At 54.2% G+C, this 22,864-nt stretch overlaps 1 protein-coding gene across 6 annotated transcripts in view; it reads right to left on the bottom strand.

The window, feature by feature from the left end:
* The window catches only part of KIF21B (kinesin family member 21B), a 54,723-nt gene that overhangs the window by 31,430 nt on the left and 429 nt on the right, over window positions 1–22,864 (bottom strand). For all 6 annotated transcript variants that reach the window (XM_054462791.1, XM_054462806.1, XM_054462798.1 and 3 more), the window contains exons 2-11: window positions 8,851–9,073; window positions 8,350–8,532; window positions 5,500–5,649; window positions 5,263–5,397; window positions 4,721–4,888; window positions 4,295–4,410; window positions 3,552–3,747; window positions 2,131–2,320; window positions 688–751; window positions 361–579 (exon numbers count right to left, since the gene is read on the bottom strand). In XM_054462791.1, the coding sequence (XP_054318766.1) occupies window positions 361–579; window positions 688–751; window positions 2,131–2,320; window positions 3,552–3,747; window positions 4,295–4,410; window positions 4,721–4,888; window positions 5,263–5,397; window positions 5,500–5,649; window positions 8,350–8,532; window positions 8,851–9,073 (1,644 nt within the window). The remainder of the gene's footprint in view (window positions 1–360; window positions 580–687; window positions 752–2,130; window positions 2,321–3,551; window positions 3,748–4,294; window positions 4,411–4,720; window positions 4,889–5,262; window positions 5,398–5,499; window positions 5,650–8,349; window positions 8,533–8,850; window positions 9,074–22,864) is intronic.

Genomic DNA, 22,864 nt, shown 5'->3' with positions numbered 1-22,864 from the left:
CGGCAGCAGCGGCAGAACAGGAAGGCTCTCACCAGAGGGCGGGGAGAGCGCTGGCTCCCACTCTGCAGTGAACCCCACTGCTCTTCCCCAGGGCCACCCAGAGCTGACCTTGGCTCAGCTCAGTCCTTCCTCTCCTTGGGGGAAAGCATATGGCATGGGAGAACGTGGGGGAGGGAGGTTGCCCAAAAGGCTGAGCAAATCTGCGCTATGAATTCCCAAGCAATACTGAGGCAGCCCCTGGGGCTGGGGGCGTGGAGGTTCCCTCCTAAACACTGGTGGGCAGCAGTCCTCGTGGGGGTCGGGCAGAGTCCACTGGGGCGGTCTGAGGGCTCTCGGGGGCGGGGACGACACTCCACTCACCTCTTCCTCCGCTGCCTGACCTCCTTCTTCTTTAGCCGCTCCAGGTCCTGCTTGGCCCTGCGGATCACCTCCGAGGCATCCTCCATGGAGCTGGCCGGGCTGCCCCCGAAGGCCGGGGCGGCTGGAGAAGCACCCAGGGCGTAGGGGCTCCTAGCCGAGGCCCGTGAGAGGCTGCGGCGCAGGGACTCGTTCATGGCTTCACTCTCCAGGAGCTTAGTCCTGCACAGGAAGAGCGAGTGGGCGGGGCCGAGTGAGCTGCCACCGCCCTTGGCGTCACCTGGCCGAGGCCCCCAGCCCGCGTACACTTGCCGGGGCTCACTCACTCACCGTAGCTCCTCGATCTCCCGGATGTAGTTCTGGATCAGCGCACCAATGGCCTCATTGCCATCGCCTGGCGTGGGAAGGCGGGAAGAAGGGTGCGATAAAGAAGATAAATAGGCCAGCGCGGTGGCTCAGACCTATAATCCCAGCACTTTGGGAGGCCAAGGCGGGTGGATCACCTGAGGCCAGGAGTTCGAGACCAGCCTGACCAACATGGAGAAACCCCGTCTCTACTAAAAATACAAAATTAGCCGGGCGTGGTGGCGCATGCCTCTAATCCCAGCTAGTCGGGACGCTGAGGCAGGAGAATCGCTTGAACCTGGGAGGTGGAGGTTGCGGTGAGCCCAGATCACACCATTGCACTCCAGCCTGGGCAACAAGAGCGAAACTCCGTCTCAGAAAAAAAAAAAAAAAAAAAAGATAAATAGCAGGAAGGGTCTTCACCGCTGATACTACTGCTCTTATATCTGTGCCTCTAATAGGGTAGCTCATATGGGCCTTTTCCAAAAAGAAATCTATAGAAAAAAATACTTTGCACAGAGGTATACAAGCACTGTTGGCAATAGCAAGAAACTGGAAACAACCTAAATGCCCATCACTAGAAGGCTATTATAATAAATTTATTCATCATTGTTACATATAGGACACCATGGCAGAAGATTAAGAGAAGTAAGTTTTTTAAAATTTTTATTTTTTGGTTAGAGCCAAGGTCTTGCTCTGTCGCCCAGGCTAGAGTCACAGCTGACTGCAGCCTCAACCTCCCGGGCTCAGGCAATCCTTCCATCTCAGCCTCCCAAGTAACATGAACTACAGGCAGGTGCCACCACATCTGGCTAATTTTTGTATTTTTTGTAGAGACTAGGTGTCCCTGTGTTGCCCAGGCTGGTCTCAAACGCCTGGGCTCAAGTGATTCTCCTGCCGTGGCCTCCCAAAGTGCTGGGATCACAGGCGTGAACCACAAGTAGGTTTAATACGGAAAGATTTATAAAACATAATGCTAAATGAAAAAGGGAAGTCTTAGAGCAATATATATAATCTCATACACAGAAAAAGTAGTCTATATCATACACACATTTAAGAATGTACATGAATACATATTCATACTTGAAACAAATACTGAGAAAGGTGTGGGAAAATACACACCAAGCTACTCATAGAGGTTCCTTCTGAGAAGTAGAGAGGGCTTGGGGTGGAGGGTTCAGGGAGAGGCGATTTTAATCTTTCACTTCATATAGTGATGTATTGTTTGCATGTTGAACAAGAAGGATGTGTTCATGTATTACTTGTGCCATACAAAAATGTTTTAAAATCAAGTGAAAAAAATGCATAAATGAGTTGAACTGTGAATTGACTGGCTGACTTAGTCCACCTGATACTCTGGGGTGGATGTGGGGGGAGGGGGTCCTAGCCCGTTGGTGCTCTGACCTGGCCTGGCACAGCCCAACTCACCGGCCTTGGCTAGCAGCAGGTTGGCCTCCTGGCTCATGAGCTGGGTGACGCGGTTGTTGATGGCGTCGATGGCCTCCTGCATGGCTTTCACCCGCAGCCGCAGGGCCCCATTCTCCTTCTGTAGCATGGCATTCTCCCGGAACAGATCACTATAGCCCTCGGCGCCATCCTCTCCTATCACTCGCTTGCCCTGGGAGCAGGGGCAAAGGGGAGCAGTCAGGCAGCACAGCTCGCGGTGGGGGGAAGGGGCTGATGATGCCCCTCCTTCTGCCAGCACCCTGGCCTTCCCCTGGATATGGCAGCATCACCAGTCTCCCCGCCCCAGGTTTCCTAAAACACAGCTACTGGCCCCAGTGATCAAAAACCTTACACAGTTCTCCTAGACAATAAAAAGTCCAAATTTTGTAACCAGCCACTCAAGGCCTCTCACAATCTTACTTGACCTAACTTTCCACAGTGTATTTTCATATCTCCATAAACTCTAGTCCAAGGGTCAAAACTCTCTCTGCCAGGCAGTTGGCATAAATGAGTCAGGCTGGTTGTAAGACAATAGGGAGTGGTAGAGACTGGAACTAAGCGAGTCCCAGACTCAGTCTAAAAGGGGCAGCCCCTATGCCTCTCCAGCCAACTTGGTACCATGAGTTGTTAGATCTTTAAAATTTTCTAGCAAAACTGAAACTCCCTGACTTTCAGAAAGGTTGACAACTAAGTTGCATTCTTTTAAAACAAGTGCAAGCCAAACCTAAACTCATCTATGTGCCAGATTCGGGCCATGGGCTACCAATGGTGACTTCTGTCTTAGTCACATAGAATTAGACATTTCCCCCAAAGGACCCATTTTTTCCCACTCTGTTCCTTTGTGCATGGCTTGTTCTTTACCTAGAATGGCTGTCCCATCTCATTTTGCTGTTACCTCATTCATTCTTCAAAATCCATATAAAAGGCCCCTTTTCCCATGAGGCCCTCTCTGACCATCCATGCAAGTAAGGCCAACTCTCTCCTCTGCCCCTCTGCGGCACACTGGATACTCCTGTGGGCCCCTCTATCAACGATTCTGTGCCAGTCTAGCAGTCTTATCTGTTCCAACACAACACATTCAGCAGACATGAAAACACCCTGGAGAGTGTCTGCCCTGTGCATAAGATCTATGCAACAAAAGCCGGGCAGCCCTTGTTTCTTGGACTTAGTATTCTAAAATCTTGAGGGCTCAGACTATGCTTGATTCACGTGAGTGAGTCCCTAATAGTGAGCATCATGCCTGGCACACAACTGATGCTCAAGAGTCATGTCCAAAGTGGATGATGGGTAATAGGGAGGTGGAAGGGATGCTGAGGAAGTTAGGGTGAGGCTGCAGGGCAGAGGGTGCATATGGAGCACTAGCTCCAAGGGGAGTGCTGGGCAATGCCCAGGAGCATGCTCACCGCCTTATATTCCATCAGCTCCATCTGCAGCCGAGCAATCTCAGCCCGCAGTGCACTGATTTGCTGGCTGGTCTTGTCCTGGTTCACTACCACCTTGTTCTTGATGTTGCGGGCCCGATTGGCATATTTGAGTGTGTTGAGGGTCTCCATGAAATCTCGGTCTGAGGGGCTCACACAGGCGATCATGATGGTCTGGCTGGGGGTGCAGAAAGCCTGGTGTGAGGGTGAGGGACACAGCCAGCCCCCAGAAGCATTGCCTCAGGGCAGAGGTCCTGCTCCCATCCCATTCCCCCACTACCTTAATGCCCAAAGCACGTGGGCATTTAGGACAGAACCTGGGATGTGGGGAGCTGGACCATCTGGCCAGGAGTTTTCACTGCAACAGCAGGTAACCATAGTAAAGACGGCTACCAAGGCTGGGGAGGTGGTGATGCATAATTGCCAGAGTCCTTTGCTTGGTGATGAGGATGAGTCACAGCCCTGCATTTTCTAGCATTTCCCATCTATCATCTCGTCTGGGTCATATGACTTCCCTTAGAATGTCTCTCTCTGTTTTACTGATAAGGAAACTGAGTCTGGCCATAGCTGCCTAAAGGTCATAAAGCACCTCAAGGTTCCTACCTCCTAAACCTGCAGCCCAGGACGGGAAGGCCTCCTCCTCCTGGGGCAGGCTTGCGCCATACCCACACAGCACTATTTTCCAGGAACCTCCCTGCCTCCCCTGGGTGTTGGTCACCAGATACCTGTTGCCCCCCAGCGAATCCTGGAGGAGCCGAGTGAGCTTGGAGTCCCTGTAGGGAACGTGCACCACCTTCTTGCTCTGGTCCCCTAAGGCGCTGATCACATTGCCCAAGGCCAGCTGTGGGAGACAGACCCTGGCACTCAAGAGTCACTCAGGGAGTGAAGGGTAGGGAGGGACAAGAAAATCCCCAACCCATCTGCACCTGCCTCTTTGGCCCCAGCAGCCCTCTTGCTCCCTGGGTGGGTTTATAGGCAGATGGATAAGTTGGTGAAATGGGGAAGTTGGGGACAGGGGTGAGGCCTGAGAGTAAAGGGCTAATTGGCAAGATGTCCAAGGAGGACACAGCAGGTGTAGGACTGCAGGGCCTTGGAGGGGTCTGAGACTGAGCTGTGCGGGTACTGGGGCTGATGACCCACCATGTGCCTACCAGGCCACAGTTGATGGAGATGCCCTCCTTGGCCCGCTCGCCAGTAGCCCCTGTCCGCTTCAGCCGCTCTGAGCCGGCCAGGTCCACAAAGTGAAACTTAGCGGTGAGTGTCTCATACTCACTCGAGGGAGGTGTACCATCAGGAAGCCCGGTCACTGCCTCATTCACCTGCAGCAGAAGTCAGCTCTGACTCCCCCAGCCCTCGCCCACCTCACTGGCTCCCCTGATCACAGTACTGCCATCTGGGAGAGGCACGGCGGATGGCCAAGCGCCTTGCCCTTGGCACATGCAGAGCATCTGACAATGTGCACAGTACTTGCACAAGCCTGATTTCCATTTAATCCTCACAACACCATGATACAGAGATCATTAACCCATTTTACAAATTGGGCAACAAGGCTCAAGAAAAATATAAAAATCAACAACTGGCAGAGGCCAGCCTCAATCTGGTTTGCTATTTCTGAATCTGTGGCTCCTCATCTTGCCCTTCCTGGGATACCCCTGTAGCAAGCTGGCTCCTGGGCCCCCTGCAGGCTCCTCACCAGGTCAGGCTGGGTGCACATGCGCATCTGGCATAGGTGGATGGTGAAGATGGCGTGGGAGCGTGAGCTTTGCACGTTCATCTGGGTGCTGGCTGTGGTGCGGGACAGGGCCCCCTGCTTCAGGCACTGGATCAGCTGGAAACAGAAGCAGAAGTGAGGGCTTGGGACTACTGTGGTGCCAGCCCCTGCCCTTTCAGGATGCCCTGGGCCTGCTCCAGACGTCCAGCAGATGCTCACCTCCTCCTGGGAGTGGATGAGGCGAGAAGTGACACCAGTGGTGTAGATGCCACCGTTTGCGTCCTCGTGGATCTTGATGTTGGACCTGCGGTGGCGGGCATCAGGGTCACGGGTGCTGTCAAACAGGTCAAGGATCTCCTCGTTGTAGAGCTGTGCAGGAAGGAAACAGCTGAATTCATAGGGCATTCACTGGGGCCCCAGGTGGCTGCCACATGCCTATAAACCATATCTGTTTTACAGATGTGGAAACTGAGGCTGTGGGTCCCCTCTGGGTTCTGAATCCCATGACCTTTCTGCAGGACAGGGGCAGGAGGCAGCTGGGCCCTGGGCAGAACTAGCTGGAGGCTCCATACTGTTCCTCATTCCCCAAGGAACCAGCAGCCAGCAGCTCGGTCCCAGCATGGGCTAAGGACCAAAAGAGGACAAAGGGACACGGGTCCCAGATGTAGGAGATGAGGAAGATGTGGCCACAATTTGAGCAGATCCTGTCGTATTCCTGGACTTGGAAAGAGTAGATGGGGACGTGATTCCAGATGAGGGAGGGCAGTGACAGAGCTCAGTGGAGACCAGGGGAGCCGTGCCCTGGCCCTGACTGTCTCTGAGGTGACGACAAGCTCTCGAAGGAGAGGAACACGCCTGTGTGCCTTGCCCTATGCTTGGCAGTGGGTGGGCACGGAGAGCACACCACTGTGGCCTAGTGTCCTGGAGAGGGCCTGGTGAGACCATCGTTGGGAGGGGGACTGGCCAGGAGCAGTCACCCCATTTCAGGTGGTCTCAGCCAAGGAGATTCCTGTGTTTGGAACTGCTGGCAGGGAAAGTGTCATCTGCTGAAGATCTGGGATGTTCAACAGGCAGGGAGCTAGGGCTGGGGAGTGGAATAAGGGATGGGGGCAGCTAGGGCAGCAGCCAAGAAAATGCTGTGGGACTAAGGGGGAGACTGCAGCCCTCTGACATCTGGGGCTTTGACAGCCCTAAAGGGACAGAAATACCCCACATGAATGGGGAAGAGGAGATGGAAAGGACGGTGCAGATGGGGGCCTACAATATCTATCTGTCTGTCTGGGTTGGGGTAGACACACACTATCATTTGATCTCTTGTGGTTCACCCTATGGAACTGATTTTCTAGGAACCTGCTCTTCCGGGCTTCTCCGTGGCAACAGGATAGGGAAGGGACAAAAACGAAGAGATGTGAGAGAGAAGCTTATTGAGATACACAAGCAGCAGGACACAGACACGAACACAGACACACACACACAGACACCCACATACATACACAGAGATACACAGACATGGACACAGAGACACACAGACACACACACACGCAGACACCCACACACAGACACAGATACACAGACACGGACACAGAGACACACAGACACACACACACAGACACAGAGACACACAGACACACACACGCAGACACCCACACACAGACACAGAGATACACAGACACGGACACAGAGACACACAGACACACACACACACAGACACAGAGACACATAGACACACACACAGAGACAGACACACACAGACACACACACACACAGAGACACACAGACACACACACACAGACACCCACACACAGACACAGAGACACACACACAGACACACACATAGACACAGAGACACACACAGAGATACACACACACAGACACAGAGACACACACACACAGACACAGACAGGCACAGACACACAGACACACACAGACACACACACAGACGTGCACACATAGAGACACATAGACACACACACAGACACACACACAGACACAGATGCGCACACACAGAGACACATAGACACACATACACACACACACAGATGCACACAGACACACACATACAAAGATGCGCACACAGACACACAGACACACACATAGACACACACACAGAGACACACAAGACACAGAGACACACACAGACATACAGACAGATGACACACACACACAGATACAAACACACAGTCATACACACATAGGCAGCCCATTTATCAGAAGCGAAAGTCCAGAGGGGCAAAGAAAACCTCCAAATTCTAAAATGCAGGATACCCTAGAGGGCAAGCCACCACCTGTGTGCCCAGGAGGCAGTAGCTGTGTTGTGGTAGGCAGGGGCTGGGGTTGGGGAAGGCCTGGAGAGGGCCAAAGCCACATGCTTCCCTCAGAAGGCAACCTGGACACAATCAGAGCAGCAGGGTTTATGGGATAAGCGCCCTTACTGAGTGGGGGCTCAGCATAGGCCTAATGGTCAAGAGCACAGAGACACCCTGCTCCCCACTAAAAGCCCCTCCCTGGCTGCCACAGTCTGGGCCTGACATTCTCCCAGAGACAGGAAGGGCTAGGTGCAAAGAAAGACCTTTCCTGGAGGACCTTTCTGCCCTGGGGTCAGAGAAGACTCAGGGGGCCAGGAAGCATCTGAGCCAGAAAGGGACAGGATAGGATGCCCTGAGGCTGAAGGGGAACCCAGAGAAGGCCAGAAGGAAGGGAGAGAGCCAGGGTTCTCACAAAACCCTAAGGAAACAGGTACCACCCCATTTTGCAGATGAGGCTCAGTGTGGTAAATGACTAGCCCAAGGTCACAAGGCTAATCAGTGTCAGAGCTAGAACACGTCAGGGTGTGAAGGGATCCTACAGGTCATCAACTCAAGCTCCATCTGATGCAGGAACCCCTTTTGAGTGTCCCACCAAGTAGTCCTCCAGCCCTTGCTTGGATTCTTTCAATAGCAGGGAACTCATCACCTGGAGATGCCTGCATGGTTCCCTGGGCTCATTCCACTGCACTGGAGGAAGGCCCGGCTTCCATGGTCCTGTCGTCTACCAAGCCTCCCACCTGCCCACCCTATGGGGCCACAGTACCTCCAGAAACTGGGCGCTGACTTTGAACTCAGGTCCAGCCACGCCCTGCTCCTGTGCCCGACGCTTGCGCTCGGCAATGCCCCCAAAGAGGTGTGCGATGGCCCTCGGGATGATGCCCTGCTCCTCCTCTGACGTTGCCATGTCAAAGCCAGTGCCCATGGTGTACGTCTTCCCGGCCCCCGTCTGCATTGGCAAAGATAGGAGGGTGTAACCCTGCACCCTTTGGGGGCACCAGCAAGCCCTGTACCTGGGCCAAATCCCCTTAGCTCATCTACCTCCCAGCCCGGTTCCCCTGCTGCTTTCTTGGTCCTGAAGCCACACTCTGGGGAAATCACTGACTGACAGCCCTCCCTCTGCTAACCAGCGGTGCAGCGGCCTCCTTAGACAATAGACAAAACCCTGAGGCTGTGCCTCAGCTGCTCTGAAGGTGGAGCTTTCTCTCCATTGGATGCAGGGAGACCAAGGCTGGAGCGGCCATAGGTGGGCGTGAAGATGGCTTACCTGCCCATAGGCCAGCACCGTGGCATTATAGCCCTCAAAGCAGCCCTCAATGAGCTTGCTCACGCAGGTGGAATAGATCTGTTCTTGCCAGGTGTCCAGGTCGAAGACAAAGTCATAGGTGAAGGCCTTGTCCTTCCCCAGCAGGACCTGGGGCTCTCCCGGGGTAACAGAGGTACAGATGTGACAGCCCTCAATCTTCTCCTTCGACAGCTGGGGCCGGATCCTGCCCATGATGGAGAGAGCCCTGGGTCAGGCCCAGCTGGAAGGGGGCTGCCACAGGCCCCTCCCTCACACTGCCTGCCAAGCTGCCACTTCCCCCATGAGCCAGAGGAAAAGGAAGGAAGCTTAGGTGCCCCCAGAGGACATGGGCAACTTTTGTAATACAATAGTAATAACAATATCAACATCATCAAAACAGCAGTTGTTAACATTTATTGAGCATTCAGTATATATCAGATCTGTGTTCAGAGTACTTTCCATACATTAATTCATGCATTCTTCACTATAAACTTGTGAGGTACCTATTATTTGCCTAATTTTACAGATGAGAAAACTGAAGCTGAGAGAGTTTAAATGACCCTGCGCAAGGGTGTATAATGGCAAGTGATGGCGCCATGTCCAGGTCTGTCTGACATAAAAGCACATACTCCTGATTGGACCAGAAGCCCTGGAAATCAGCATCTCATCAGGGGAGAGAAGGCGGCTTGTCCACTGCTGGGGAGGCAAAGCACAGGGCCAGGGCGGGGAAGAGAAGGAACTGGATGCTCCCACAGCTCTGGGCCACATTCCCAGAGCCAGGGCTAAGTTCTAGAGGAGGCCAGAGCCTCTGCCAATGCCCATGGGGGCTGCAAGCAGGAGGCCGGGAGCTCCCCTCCCTGACGCCAGACCAGGAGCCCCCTTCCCTGATGCCAGAGCCTGGTAGACATTCTCAGGCCGGAGTTCTGCTTCCTTTCCAGGAGTTGGGCGGGGGAGGGCAGACCTGCATAGCTGGGCCTAACCAGGTCAAGTACCAAGTTCCCTTGTGAAGGGCAGGGACCTCTAGAAAAGATGCCAGGCCAGCCTGGGGTGCGCTCCCAACCCAGATTCTGGCAGGCGTCCCTGTAAAGAGGAAGAAAAGCGGCATCAGGACTGAGGAGCCAGCCATGGACACAACTATCTCCATCCAGCCACCCCTTCCTTTCTCTCCCAAGCAGCCATCACCACGACAAGGTTCCCATGGCAACCAAGCAGGAGTCAGCAAGCATGCGTGTACAGGGATTGGCGGAAAGCACCACCCCCACCCCAACTTCCTAAAGTAAAAGGGGCTGGGGGTTAGGCTCTCATGCCCATGGGCTCACACAAGCCAGCCCATCAGCAGGCACTTACAATGAGCTGCTTGTCAGGTCTCCTCTCCCTAAGCCAACACTCACCAAGAGAAGAAACAATGCCAGGGGCCAGGCCAGCACCCATCCTGGGCCCAGAGGCACCTAGTCACAGAGTCTGGGGCCTCCAAGTCGCCATCCTGTCTCTGTCCCCAGCTGCCCCAGCCCCCAAGGCCCACTCAGAGCTGTAGGCTGGGAAAGGTGCTCACCTGAGCCTGTTGCCTGCACTTCCACGGCAAGGGAGTTAAAGGGGAGTTAAAGGGGACTGGGGAGGTGGGGAAAGCCCAGCGGGGAGGGATTGGGGGTGAGCAACACCAGGCCCAGTTCCTACCCACAGATGGGAGTCTGGGCCTTCTTCAGAAGTGTTTCCGAGGTGTGAACAGGTTCTTATAGGTCAGTGGCTCTCCCCTAAAAGGGATGGAAGCCCAAAGGAGGTCACCACATTTATCCAGCTGTCTCGCCCAAATTGGAATGGGAGCCCAGCTTCTTCGTCTCCCAACTGAATTGGCTTCTGCCTGGGAAGAGAATGGCTGATTCTTGCTCATCCTTCTGGACCTCCAGACCAGAAACTTGAGTCTCCAGTAAGAGCTCAGGGTCAGCAAGGCTCCTGCCTCTACTGCTAATAATGGCAGTGGACATGCACTGAGCACTCACTCTATGCCAGGCAGCATCTAAACACTGCCGTGGATTAACTCTTGGTCCTCACAACACTGGGAGGTGACGATTACGACCCTCATGTATGGATGAAGAAGCTGAGATGGCACACAGCCAGAGTCACAGGTCACAGACAGTCAGCAGCTAAGCCAGGGCTTGAACCTATGCAGTCTGCATGCACTGCCCTTTCAATGGTCTTATGCTACACCGTCTCTAAGGACCAGGGTTCAGAGTGCCAGGGGGAAAGAACATCTCATATATGTAGGGAGAGAGAGCAGGAGCAACCTTAGAAGGAGGAGCGTGGCATTGCACACAGGTACTAAACAGGAATTTGGCTCTTAGGCCTGGCTCTGCCCCTGGGCTCGTGGGACCCAAGACTAAGCACTTCCTCTCAGAGCATCCAGGTATTCCTAGGTAAACCAAGTGCCTGGCCTGGGCAGCCTCTGAGGACCCGCCAGCTCTGCTGGCTAGCACCAGTTCCTGAAGACGGCTTCCCTACCATGTGGCTGCCTGAAGTGGCATTTCTGGATTCAGTTCAAATACCATTTAATTACTGTAGGCAGATGGCAATGCTGGTGATTGGAGAAAATCGAATCATCATCCCTGGAGACAGTGGAGCAGGGGAGGGGGAGCAACAGCCCTGCTTGTCAGAGCCCTTCAATGAGAGGGGCAGTTTCTGCTTCAGCAATCAGCCCCTGGACCACCTGGGGAGCCTGCCTTCCAGGATCAAGACAGTGGGCAGAACAGTCTGGGGGAGAGGATATAGAGGAGGAGACCCCAGGGTTTTAGGGTCCAGGAGTTGCGGGGTCAGCTGGGCATTCACCCTGGGGCCCTTTTTTGGCCCAACACATCCTGAGATGAGGGTCTTTGTGGTCAGAAAGAGACATCCAGCCCAATGCTGGTCCACCCTTAGCACCAGACTGCTTTGCCAGGGTGCAGGTGAGCATGCCTGAGCAGTGTCACCCAGAGAAACTGATACTGGCTGGGAGACGGGGGGCATGGACCCTGGTTGAGTCACCAATTCCCAAAGCAACTTACCTGGAAGAGGGAGAGAGTGTTGGACTGACTGAATGAATAAATGGAAATGGAAGCAAAGGAAAGCTAAGATGTCAGGGATGCTCTCCATGTGCTAGCGCTGGGTCAGGCACCTCCACAGGTTACCTTGTTTAAGTGATGCTATGACCTAGGGATTTAAATCCCCATTCTTCAGCAAGGAAGGTTGAGGCTTGAAGTGGTTAAGCCACACACACAGTAAATACAGTGAAGCTGGGCATCAACTCCTGATCTGGCTGACTGAATGCCCTTCCACTCCTCAAGCTGCTTTCTGTCAGAAAACTCTATGTATGTATGTATGTATGTATGTATGTATGTATGTATGTATGTATGTTTTTGAGACAAGGTCTCACCTTGTTGCCCCAGGGTGGAATCCAGTGGCGCAATCATGGCTCAGTGCAGCTTCAGCCTCCTGGACTCAGATGATCCTCCCACCTCAGCCTCCCAAGTAGCTGGGACAACAGGCACGCACCACCATGCCCATCTAATTTTTGTATTTTTTGTAGAGACAACGTTTTGCCATCTTGCCCAGGCCTGTCTCGAACTCCTGAGCTCAAGCGATTCTCCCACCTCGGCCTCCCGAAATGGGATTATAGGTGTGAGCTACCATGCCCAGCTGAAAACTCTTAATCCTAAAATCGCTAAATAAACTTCATCCCACACCACCTCCATCAGGGCCACGGGAGCTCTCTAGAAGGAGTCCTGCATGTCTGTTCACATATGCTCAGGGCTGGGCATCAGGCTTGCCCTGCCTTTGAGGGCTCACAGTTTGCCGGTGGCAGACACTGTCTCAGTCATCCTGGGCTCACTCTTTACCACACCCTGCCTAGTGGCAAATTCAAACCGACGCCCCACAGGTAGGAGACAAGAGGGCTGGGAGACAAGAGACCAGGGTCCTTGCCAAGCCTTTGCCCTGGCTCTCTCGTGGTTTACGAGCCACTGCTTCCTTCTAGGTTATCTAGAAGGTCTGTTCCTGCTTTCAACTTTCTAAGAACTCCACCGCCCATCCCTCCAGCAGCCTCTTCTCCCGGGCCCACCCTTGGTGAGGTCTCTTCTGTGGGCTGCCCTCAAAGTGACAGTGGCCTACTTGGCCCCAGATAAGCAGAAGGAAGAAGCAGTGTGGCAAGGATGGGCACCATCTAACAGTCCTTTTCCTCCCTGGGGGCATGGGAGGGGGAGTCAAGGATCTCTAAGGTCTTCCTTTTTAAAACGTTTTTGCAGAGGCTTGTCTCAAACTCCTGGGCTTAAGTGATCCTCCTGCCTTGGCCTCACAAAGTGCTGGGATTACAGGCATGAGCCACTGCATGTGGCCTCTAGGGTCTTCCAACTAAAATACAGGCCCTAGAGGCTGTGGACCAGAGCCAGGACTAGGGTGAGGCATTCACCCTCAGTACAAAATTTAAGGAGGCAAGGAAAAACCTCAGTAATCAAGATAAATTACAACTTAGTGCAATATTTTAAAAATCAAATTAGCAAATTGTGGCCCACGGGCCAGCTGCCTGTTTCTGTCAGTAAAGTTTTGCGGCCCAAACATCTAGTGTCATTTCTGCCCAGGGTACCTGGAGGGCATCTCACTCCAGGCCCCACCCCTCCAATCTTCCTTCCATCCGTTCTCAAGGTTCTGCCAGGAGGGAGGGCCGGCTGGACAGCCCCACTCAGAAAGGCCCCCGGAATCTCCCAGAACAGAGCGGGGCCTATTTGCCACTTGGCAACCCGGAGGCTGAGCGGCGGGTAGAGCGGGCGCGAGAGCGAGGAGAAAGGGCCCGGAGCTTTTCAGAGTCAGGATCTGGCACAGGCAGCGAAGTTGCTGAGCTTCCTCTGTTCACAATTGAGCAGGAGCGGGTATGATGTGGGAAGCCGTCCTCCACCCCCAGAGAACCGCGCACGCGGAGGCCAGGGACATGCGGGCGGCTGGGGAGCCCCCATCCTCCCAGGCTGACGCCCACCCCCTGCCCCTGACCCGCTGGGTGCCTCCGGTGGCAGCCGGACAAAGGCTGCAAGCCTGGAGCACAGAGCTGCAGGAAGAGCTGAGCTCGGCGGATACTCGGCTCTTAGGGGAGCCAGGAGGACGGGGCGGAAGGGGAGGACAGAGGAGACAGGGAGGAGGCAGCCCAGGGGTATGCTGAGAGACTGCCAAGGAGAGAAAACTGCAAAGGGTACCGACTGGGCACATCCGGGCACGTGCTGGGAGCCCTGCACCCTATCCCTCAGCTTAGGAGGGGGAGGATGGCGCTAGCCGGGCCTCATCCCCAACCTTGTCCTTAATGACATCACACAAAGCCCACCAATCAGCCCTCCCAGGAGCTCTGCCCAGTGACCTTGGGCTCCTAGGGGTTGGCTCAGCTTCTTAGGTGAAGTCAGTCCCATCCAATCAGCTGGCTAGGGTCCCTCCCTTGGTTCCTAACTAAGCTGCCTCCAAATCTTTACACTGAGGTCCCCATTGTTGCAGTCCCAGGGTCTTTCCACTTGAAGGGTCTGTCTTCTCACTGACGAGAGGTCACAGACTATGGTATTAAAACAGCTAACCAGAATCCAAGAATTTCTTACAACTGTGGTGCATGATCTGTGATTCCTGATGCCTTTTCCTCGCTAGTAATGGTAACACCATCACATTTGGCTTACTAAACTTCCTCAACTAGTCACCACCAACACATTTATAGAGCCAAGACTGCCTCTCATAGACACTATCTAGGGTGCTTTGCACATGTTAGGTCATTACATTATATCATTTAGTTCTAAGGTGGGTGTTTTTGCCCTTAATTTACAAAAGAGAGCTCAGAGAGAAACTGATAACTCAGCTCAAGGTCACATAGCTAATATGCAAAAAGGTTTTCACCTTTATTAGCCATCAGCCCTGAAGATTCAATGCAGGGGAAATCTGGGGAGAACTGGCATGCTCGCAGCTGCCCACTTGGGTGTAATTTGCACTTCAGGGACTTTGAGGCTGGCAGACACCCTCTTTCCTACCTCAAAGGCTTTGAGAAGAACCAGAGAGCTGGACTAGAATCCTTTCAGATGGCCAAAATGTTAGTCCCTTCAGAAAAAGCCTCAGGGGGGCTAAAAGCATATCTGCTCTTTTCTCCTATAAGACCCCTGATGCCTTTCTGGAATCTTGAAAAGGAGCTCCTAGAAGCTGGTGAGACAGCCCAGGGTGGGACTGCAAAGTCAGCAAGCCTAAGGAGAAAAGCAATGTCTGCCCTGATTCCATGATCTCTGCTTGTGCCCAGCCTTCAACTGGCATGCCTGGCTCAGCCTGGGCAGCGGGGCAGAGCAGAGCCAAGCTGCTGTATCCTCTGTGGCGGATGAGTGAGTGTATGGAGGGGACACAGAGAGAAGCCCGGTGATGGATAGTCTGCCTGGCACACAGGGGTCACTTAGCCATGTGGTGACTTACCAGGCACCAGCTCTTCCTCATCAGTGAGAGGGCAAGATCAAAAGGGAACTCAGCTGTAGCAGGAGGGATTTAGATAAGCTAGCAAAAAGAACTTCCTGCCTGCAAAGATGATTAAGCCTGGGAGAGGAGAGGCTGGAGGGGTCTGTGGAGTCTTCTTCCTCAGAAATCATTCGTCATTGATATCCCTCTTGCCTTGTTCTACGTGTTCTTCACCACCTAGGACTTGTCTGATGAGGACACATACTACCTAGTACTTTTTGAGAGCCTATGTGCCAAGCTCCTTTATGTACACGAACACATGTAATGTGTTAAGACAACCCTGTGAAGCTGGGGATATATGCCCCATGTTACTAAGGCTCAGCAGGTGAAATTTAACAAGCTCAAAGTCACACAATTTGTAATGGTGGAGATGAAATTCAAACCAAACCTGCCTGTGCCCAATCCTGAAGCATTCACCAGGCAGCTCTGCACCAGGATGGGAAAGAGGTTGGCTTGGAGAAAAACGATCCCTTCAGAGAATCTCCTGGACTGATCCTACCGACAGCTGCCAGCAGTGCCACAAGCTGTCTGCTGGGAAAGCGTTTTCCCTGTCTCATGCTTAAGAAAGCTGAAGCCTGGAGCAGGGAGAAGTATGGAGTCGGGAACCCAGGAGGCTGCTTCCCTGTCAGAGGAAGGCGGCTTTCCTCTGTGGCAGAAAGAGGACGTCTACACCCCCACTTTAATGAGCCTCCTCTCCTCCTCCCCATGGCAGCCTGCCAGCTCTGGGGAAGGCGGCTGGAAGCAAAATCCCTGCTCTCAGGGGAGTCTGGCTCCCAGACACCCGGGGGGTTTTAGCTGACTTAGCCCAGACAAAGCATCTTCCCATAGAGGCCAGTCTTCTATAAAACAGGGTGGCAAGATCCAATTTGGGGTGCTTGCCCTTTTAGCTGCAGGGGTAAGGTGTGGGGAGAGCCCAGTATTATTGGGGGCAGTGCGATCAGAGCTCTGTGACAGCCAGAGGGTCTTGTTGCCCTCCCATTTGTGCCCCTCCTGGCCTCTCAGACCCTTCCCCAGGCCAGCCATCCTGAGACTGCCCTCAGGACTCTGAACCCCCAAACAAGAAGGCTTTGTATTACGGGGCCAAAGGGCATGGGTTTAGGAGGCCTTGGCCGGCATGGTGCAAGCAGTCTGTCAACCCTCTCTGCCTGATTTTTGCCCCCAATCACTTTCCTGTCCTGGGTGTGATACTCCAGGAAAACCTACAGGAGGCCTTGGGGTGTCAGCTTGGGATGCTTGGGGTTCAGGACTCTGACCCCACCCCTCCCCTTGAGTGTCCTTGACCTTACTCTTGCAGTTCTTCCTAGGGTCTTGGCCACTGGCTTCTGAGCAACGCTAAGGGTCAGGCAGGCTAACAGGGGAGGGGGTGCCTGCCATGAGGCACCTTGAGAGTCCTGTTGTCTATGGCCCTCCAGGGCATCAGGATCTCAGCCGTGCAGAGGAATCAGGCCAGCAAGTAGACTGGGGTGAAATGCCAGGGAGCAGGGATGTGCAGGAGGAGCTGAGAGAAGGGGCCAGTCCCCGTCCTGAGTTGGATATATCCCCAGCCTGCCATTGGCCGCACAAGCCTGGCTGTGAGCAGGAGCCAGGAACTTCCTGGGCCAGGGTCGGACTCCTCCATCTCTGGGGCCTGGGAAGAGGGTAAACCCAGCCCAGGGAAGTACTGCTCAGCTGTGCTGCAGCGCCACTCTCCCTGTCCCACCCCCATCTTGGGGCATCTGGCAGGGGTTTCCCATGACCTCCCCAGAGACAGGAGACGCTGCAGAGTCAGGCTTCGCCCAGAGCCCAGAGCTGTGACGGCATCGGCATCTGCATCTGGTGGGGAACGGCCAGTGGGGACTGGGCCCTGGGGATGCTCCCCTGCTGAGGAATGCAGAGCAACAGAAGGCTGGCTGTGGAGGGTAGCAAGCCTCTCCCCACCACACTGGCCCTGGCCCCCTGCCCACACTACATGCAGGAAAGCTCTCCGGGGTGCACCTTAAGTCAGCCTCAGGTGGGACCAGCCCAGCCTTCATAAAGGACAGGGGGCTTCACCTCAGGAAGGCAGAGGGATAGACACTCGGGCATTTGGGGATGGGATGGCAGCATGACCTCCTTTCCACACCCCAGAGCAGCTGGAGGTGAAAGAGAAAGTCCTCCAGAAACAGGGCACTACAGCCAACACTGCTGCTGCCTGCCCTGGAGCTTCACGTAGGGATCGAGGGGTGGATCTCTGGGGCCAAGGAAGAGCCGTTCCAGTCCAGCTTCCCTCATGGCAGGGAAGCAACAGCCCAGGACCCTCTCAGTGCCCCTCCAGCTGTTCTAAGAGGGAGGGGCACAGAAGACATTGCTTTCCTCCTCAATGTTCTCAATACTTTCTAGAGGGTAAAATGAAAGGCCAGGAGACCCAGCACACATGGGGTTCCGCCCTTTGGTGTGTGTGAGGTGGGGGGCCAGCAAAAGACCTGGCTGCCCCCAGAATATCCTTCCTGAGAGAGTGCCAAGGTGGAATTCAGGCAGGAAGACACATGCCAGGGATGGCTGCAGTGAACTAAGAAAGGGAGAATGTGGTGGGAGAAGCTCCCCAAACACAAACGATGACAGCATGGATTTAGGAGCTAGGACCATGGTGGTGCCAGGCTGCCCCATGCTGCTAACCAATCCCATACAGGAGAATCTGGACAGCCTCAGCCCTGCCACACATCTGCACAGCACCATGTGCCTTCCCATTTTCACTTTCCCACATTCATGTTCACGGCCACTATGTGTAGTAAAGCATTTGAAGAAACTGAGGCATAGAGACTTCAGGAACACAGCTAATTACCACCTCAATTAGGAGGCAGCTTAGAGTTCCATGAAGAGCATGTGTTCACAACTGAGAATACCCTGGGTTCAAATCCAGCCTCCTCCATTTACCACCTGTGTTTGTGCATCTATACGATGGGAATAACATCAGTCACCCGGCCAGTTGAATGGGATGCTATAGGCACAGAGTAAGTGTACAATACATTATAGTGCTTAGCCACCTCCTGGTTCATACTCCTCTCCAGCACACTGTGCATTCTGCTCTAAATTAATATATTAATCAAAGGACTGGAGGTGAATTCAATTTACTAAATAGTTCACTAAAGCTTAAACTACAGAGACATCTCTTAGGTACACTTACATTAGGGCCTATTTTATTTTATTTTATTTTATTTTTGAGAAGGAGTCTTGCTTAGTCACCCAGGCTGGAGTGCAGTGGCGCGATCTCGGCTCACTGCAACCTCCGCCTTCCGGGTTCAAGTGATTCTCCTGTCTCAGCCTCCTGAGTAGCTGGGACTACAGGCGTGCGCCACCATGTCTGTCTAATTTTTGTATTTTTAGTAGAGACGGGGTTTCACCATATTGGTCAGGCTGGTCTTAAACTCCTGACCTTGTGATCCACCTGCCTCGGCCTCCCAAAGTGCTGGGATTACAGTCATGAGCCACTGCGCCTGGCCTAGGGCCTATTTTTTTTAAAAAAAACATTTTATTTATATTCAATTCTTCAGGAATCTACTCTGCATTTTGTTCCCTCCAAAGATTTTATGCCTGTCTTCCTCCAAGCCACTGCTCTTCACAAATGAACAAACCAGAACACAGCGGCTGTTCCCATTTTCCAGTGGGTAAAATTGAGGCCCACAAAGACAAACAGGGAAAGTGCCCCACGACGCAGCCAGTGGATGAACTGCATCAGCTCCTGCCCTGCCCTTTGCCCCCAGGGTTGCAAAAATAAGCATGCCAGGCACATATCACCTCTGCCACCTCCCTGGCCCGGGCCTGGGCCCCACCCCACCTCCACTTGGAGGTTTTCAAAAGCTGAGATCCAATCAGGCAGGCAGGCTGGGTGGTGGAGGGGGAGGTTTCCGGGGCCTGTGGTTACTACACTCCACTTCCTTATGATGACATAAACCCTATTTCTGCAGGAGGAGGCCACCACCAAGATTCTCAGGTCTCCACACAGCCCACATGAGGCCCTGTATGGGCCTCAGTTTCCGAGATCTGTAAACTGGACACAGGTGGCATTGATTGGCACTGACTGGCTTTGGGACTCGGAAGGCACCCCAAATACCCATTCCCCCACAGTTTCTTATGTCTTCTTCAGTCTTTCTCTCCCAAGCCACCACTGCTCTTGGTTCAAAATTCAGACAGTCATTGACCAACATTTCAGAGTAGCCTACAACTAGGGAAATAACTGCAACTAGAGAACCCAAATGGGAGAGGGCTGGGGTGCAATCTAACATTGTCCCTTGGATCCCCCCAAACCCCTACCTATCCCCTACTTAACCCTGTAGTCTCAACAGATGGATGCTGGGCCGGCCAAGCACCGCCAAGCAGACTAAAGGAAGGAAGCTCAGGGAAGCCAGGCAGAGATAAGAGGGGAGGGGGCTAGGCAACACTGAGGTCTCCCCTCATGGTGGGGGCTCAGAGCTGGGGACTTGAAAGGGTCTTAAACAAACTTGCCATGTGACTTAGCTTCCTTCCCCAATTTCAACTTTGCCAACTTGCATTTCTTAACAGCTACCCCTTTCTCCCCCCATTTGTCAGGCCTATATCTCTGCAGCCTGGGGCAGGTCACAGCTCCACCCCACCTCCCTCTAGCCTTGCTACACACCTCCTCCCCCAGGTAGCAGCCAGTTCTAGTCCAGCCCAGAAAGCTGAGAATCTTTACAGTACAAGGGGATTAATGGATAAAGGGATCACAGGGCAGGCTGGAGAGGCCGGCCTGGGAATCCCTTGGTGCAAAGCCGACTAGCCTGGGTTCAGGGACAGATGGGCCAGATTCCATCTAGCTGGGGAGGCCACAAGGTGGGGCTTTTGGGGTCTGCTCACCCCTGGACCTTCTTCCCTTACCCTGAGCCCCACGTCCTGAAAGTTTCCTCCTCCGGCTCTCCAGGAGCCCAGGCCTTCACTGAAGCATTTCACAGCCAGCCAGCTTCGATCTCTTCATCCCAAACAGATTGCAGGGCCAAGAGCCTTGGGTCTGGCACTTCTCACCTAGTCTAATAGCCCTGGGGCCTCTCTCCTCTACACACACACACACACACACACACACACACACACACACCAGACCACACCTGTCTCCTTCCTGGCCTTCCTTGTCTGAAGAGCTGGACTCCAGGCTCACTACAAGTTATTCTCATGGAAATTCAGAAAGCACTTCAGTTGGATACGAGAAAGGACTTCCAGAAAGTCAGAAAGACAGCTGAACCTGGCAGGAGGTAGTGAGCCCTGGGGCTGGACTAGGCCCTGGACAAGCCTTGCCCTTCCCATAAATGGTCTACTCTAGTGCAGCCCACCACCCAGTCTTTCAGGTGAGAGAAGTGATTTCTGGGGGTGCTGCGGGGAAGGACGGGTAGAAGAGGATCTAAAAACAAGGAAAACTCCCCCTACAGCCCATCAATGGCACCATCTGCTCTCCTTCCCAGCCCAGCCCAGCCCCAGCTCAGTCCTAAGCTCTCTGATTAGAAACTGGGTTCTGTCCAGGCATTGTCTGCCTTCCACGGCCGGCTGCCCATTGAGGTCTGGCGTGTGCCGGGGCTGGGCGCTCATGCTGGGGTGGGAGGGGAGGAGTGGGCGAGGCCCTCACCTTCCCGGAGACCCTGAAAGCCTGACTTCTGATGCTCAAATGCCCCACCCCCAATCCAGATCAGCAACTGAAAGGAAAGGCGTGGGGGCACCCGGACCCCACTTACGGCAATCTGACTGGGAACCAGAGATGACACACATTGTCCTGAACTGGGTGCAGAGGGCAGGCATGATCCCTTCTCTGCGGAAAGGGTCCCGGGAAGCTTCTAGAGGTGGCAGTGGGAAGAGAACATCAGCTTCTCCTCACTGTGCCAATCCCATGAGGCTCCCCGGGTGGGAGACCCCATCTTTTCAGTCCCAGTCCAGCCTGGAGAGCTGAACAGAGGTAGGGGGCCTTTGTTTAGCTCTCTCCAGCAAGATGGAATCTAAAGGAAACCCCCCTGTTGGAAAGGGCACCCCCAAGCCCCTTCCTTCCCAGCCCTCGTTCACAGTGGGTGGGGGCCAGAGCTTCATTTCCCTTTTATGGTGTTCTGGGACTCTCCCAATCTGCTGCAGATGCCATATTTACATTTCTCACTCCCACCCCCCAGCCATGCACCCCTCCCTCGACCTCCACAAGATCCTGCTGCAATGTCAGCCCCAGCAGCAGACTGGCCCCGCCCCAGTCAGCCCACCAGGCACCTGCAGGGCTCCTCTTTGTCTCTCTGGCTGCTCAGGGCCAAGAAAGCTGTGCTCAAGTGATTCTTGAGTGCTGCCTAGGGTGCATGGGTGGGGGTGCCTCAATCTCCTTCCCTCCACCCGAGCACTGATCAGTGTCAGCTCCTCTTTGGGCTGCAGAGGGCTGGCCAGGTGGCCGTGGCAAGGGGCATCTGCCCTGGGGCAGGAAGAGGAAAGCTTTTTCATTGCCATCTCTGACTCTGTCTAGGAGCAACCTCCTAGGACCCCTGGAATCTGGGTCACATATGACCCAAGGGATCTAGAGACCTGAGAGACCTACCCTAGACCTGGACAATCCCCCACCCCCTCCATCATACAGGGCTGGGGCAGAGATAGATGTTATTTCCACATCCCTACCTTGGTGAGCAGCTCCAGATTGGCACTCTGCCGCCAAGACACCCCTCTCAAAGAGAAAAACCCAAAGCAAAAACTGGGAGAAGTGGTGAGGTGTAAAGCGTCTCCACCCAGCACAAAGAACACAGACGGCTCAATTTCACAGCATTTCCTGCTCCTGCACCTTTGTGTACCCCTCCCAATAGAACCCACCCAGCCATGTCCTCTCCCTGTCTCATTTCTGCCGGCTCAAGTCCCAGAGCTGTTGAGAATGGAACCCCAGATAAGTCTAGGCAACCCTCCCCTGCTCAATTTTATCTGAGTGCCTGAGGATGGGGCATATGCATGACACCCTCCTGCCCTCTCAGAGAGAAGCACCTCAGATACACCTCTTCCTCCCTTCCTAGGCCCATCTCCTCTTGGGACAGGACTGGTAGGATTCTCCCCCAAAGCCACTGACTTCCCACAGAAGGCCAAGGCATCATCCCAGCTTTTCCGTTGGTCCCCGCACCCGATCTTTGTCTGCAGATCTGGCTCCCAGGGTGGGTGTGCTGCCTTTGCTAGCTGGACCAAGAGCACATAACTAGCTGACGCGTGGATGAGGGGAAATTTCCCTCACTGGTATCCCCGTATGAGACAGCAGCCTCGTGGGGAGGCGAAGAGGAAACGCACAGACGCTCCGGCCTGGGCCAGAGCTGGGTGTGAAATACCGGATTTCCTTGTTTATTCGATTTTCTGATCATTAAGGGCTCCCAGAGGGGCCCAAAATTACCACCCAAACAAAGCCACCTTCCAGTAGTCCGCGGGGTCGCTGCTCCCCTGCGGCAGCCTGGCCAGTGCGCGGCGCCCTCCATCCCGTCCCACGCCGGCCCCTCCTCCGGGAGTGCAGGCTCCAGCCCAAGCGGTGCTCGCGCCCCCCGCCCAAAGCCCACGCGAG

The sequence above is a fragment of the Pongo pygmaeus genome, chromosome 1, assembly GCF_028885625.2.
Source record: "Pongo pygmaeus isolate AG05252 chromosome 1, NHGRI_mPonPyg2-v2.0_pri, whole genome shotgun sequence".
Lineage (NCBI taxonomy): Eukaryota > Metazoa > Chordata > Mammalia > Primates > Hominidae > Pongo > Pongo pygmaeus.
This window is presented reverse-complemented; position numbering and strand designations above follow the sequence as displayed.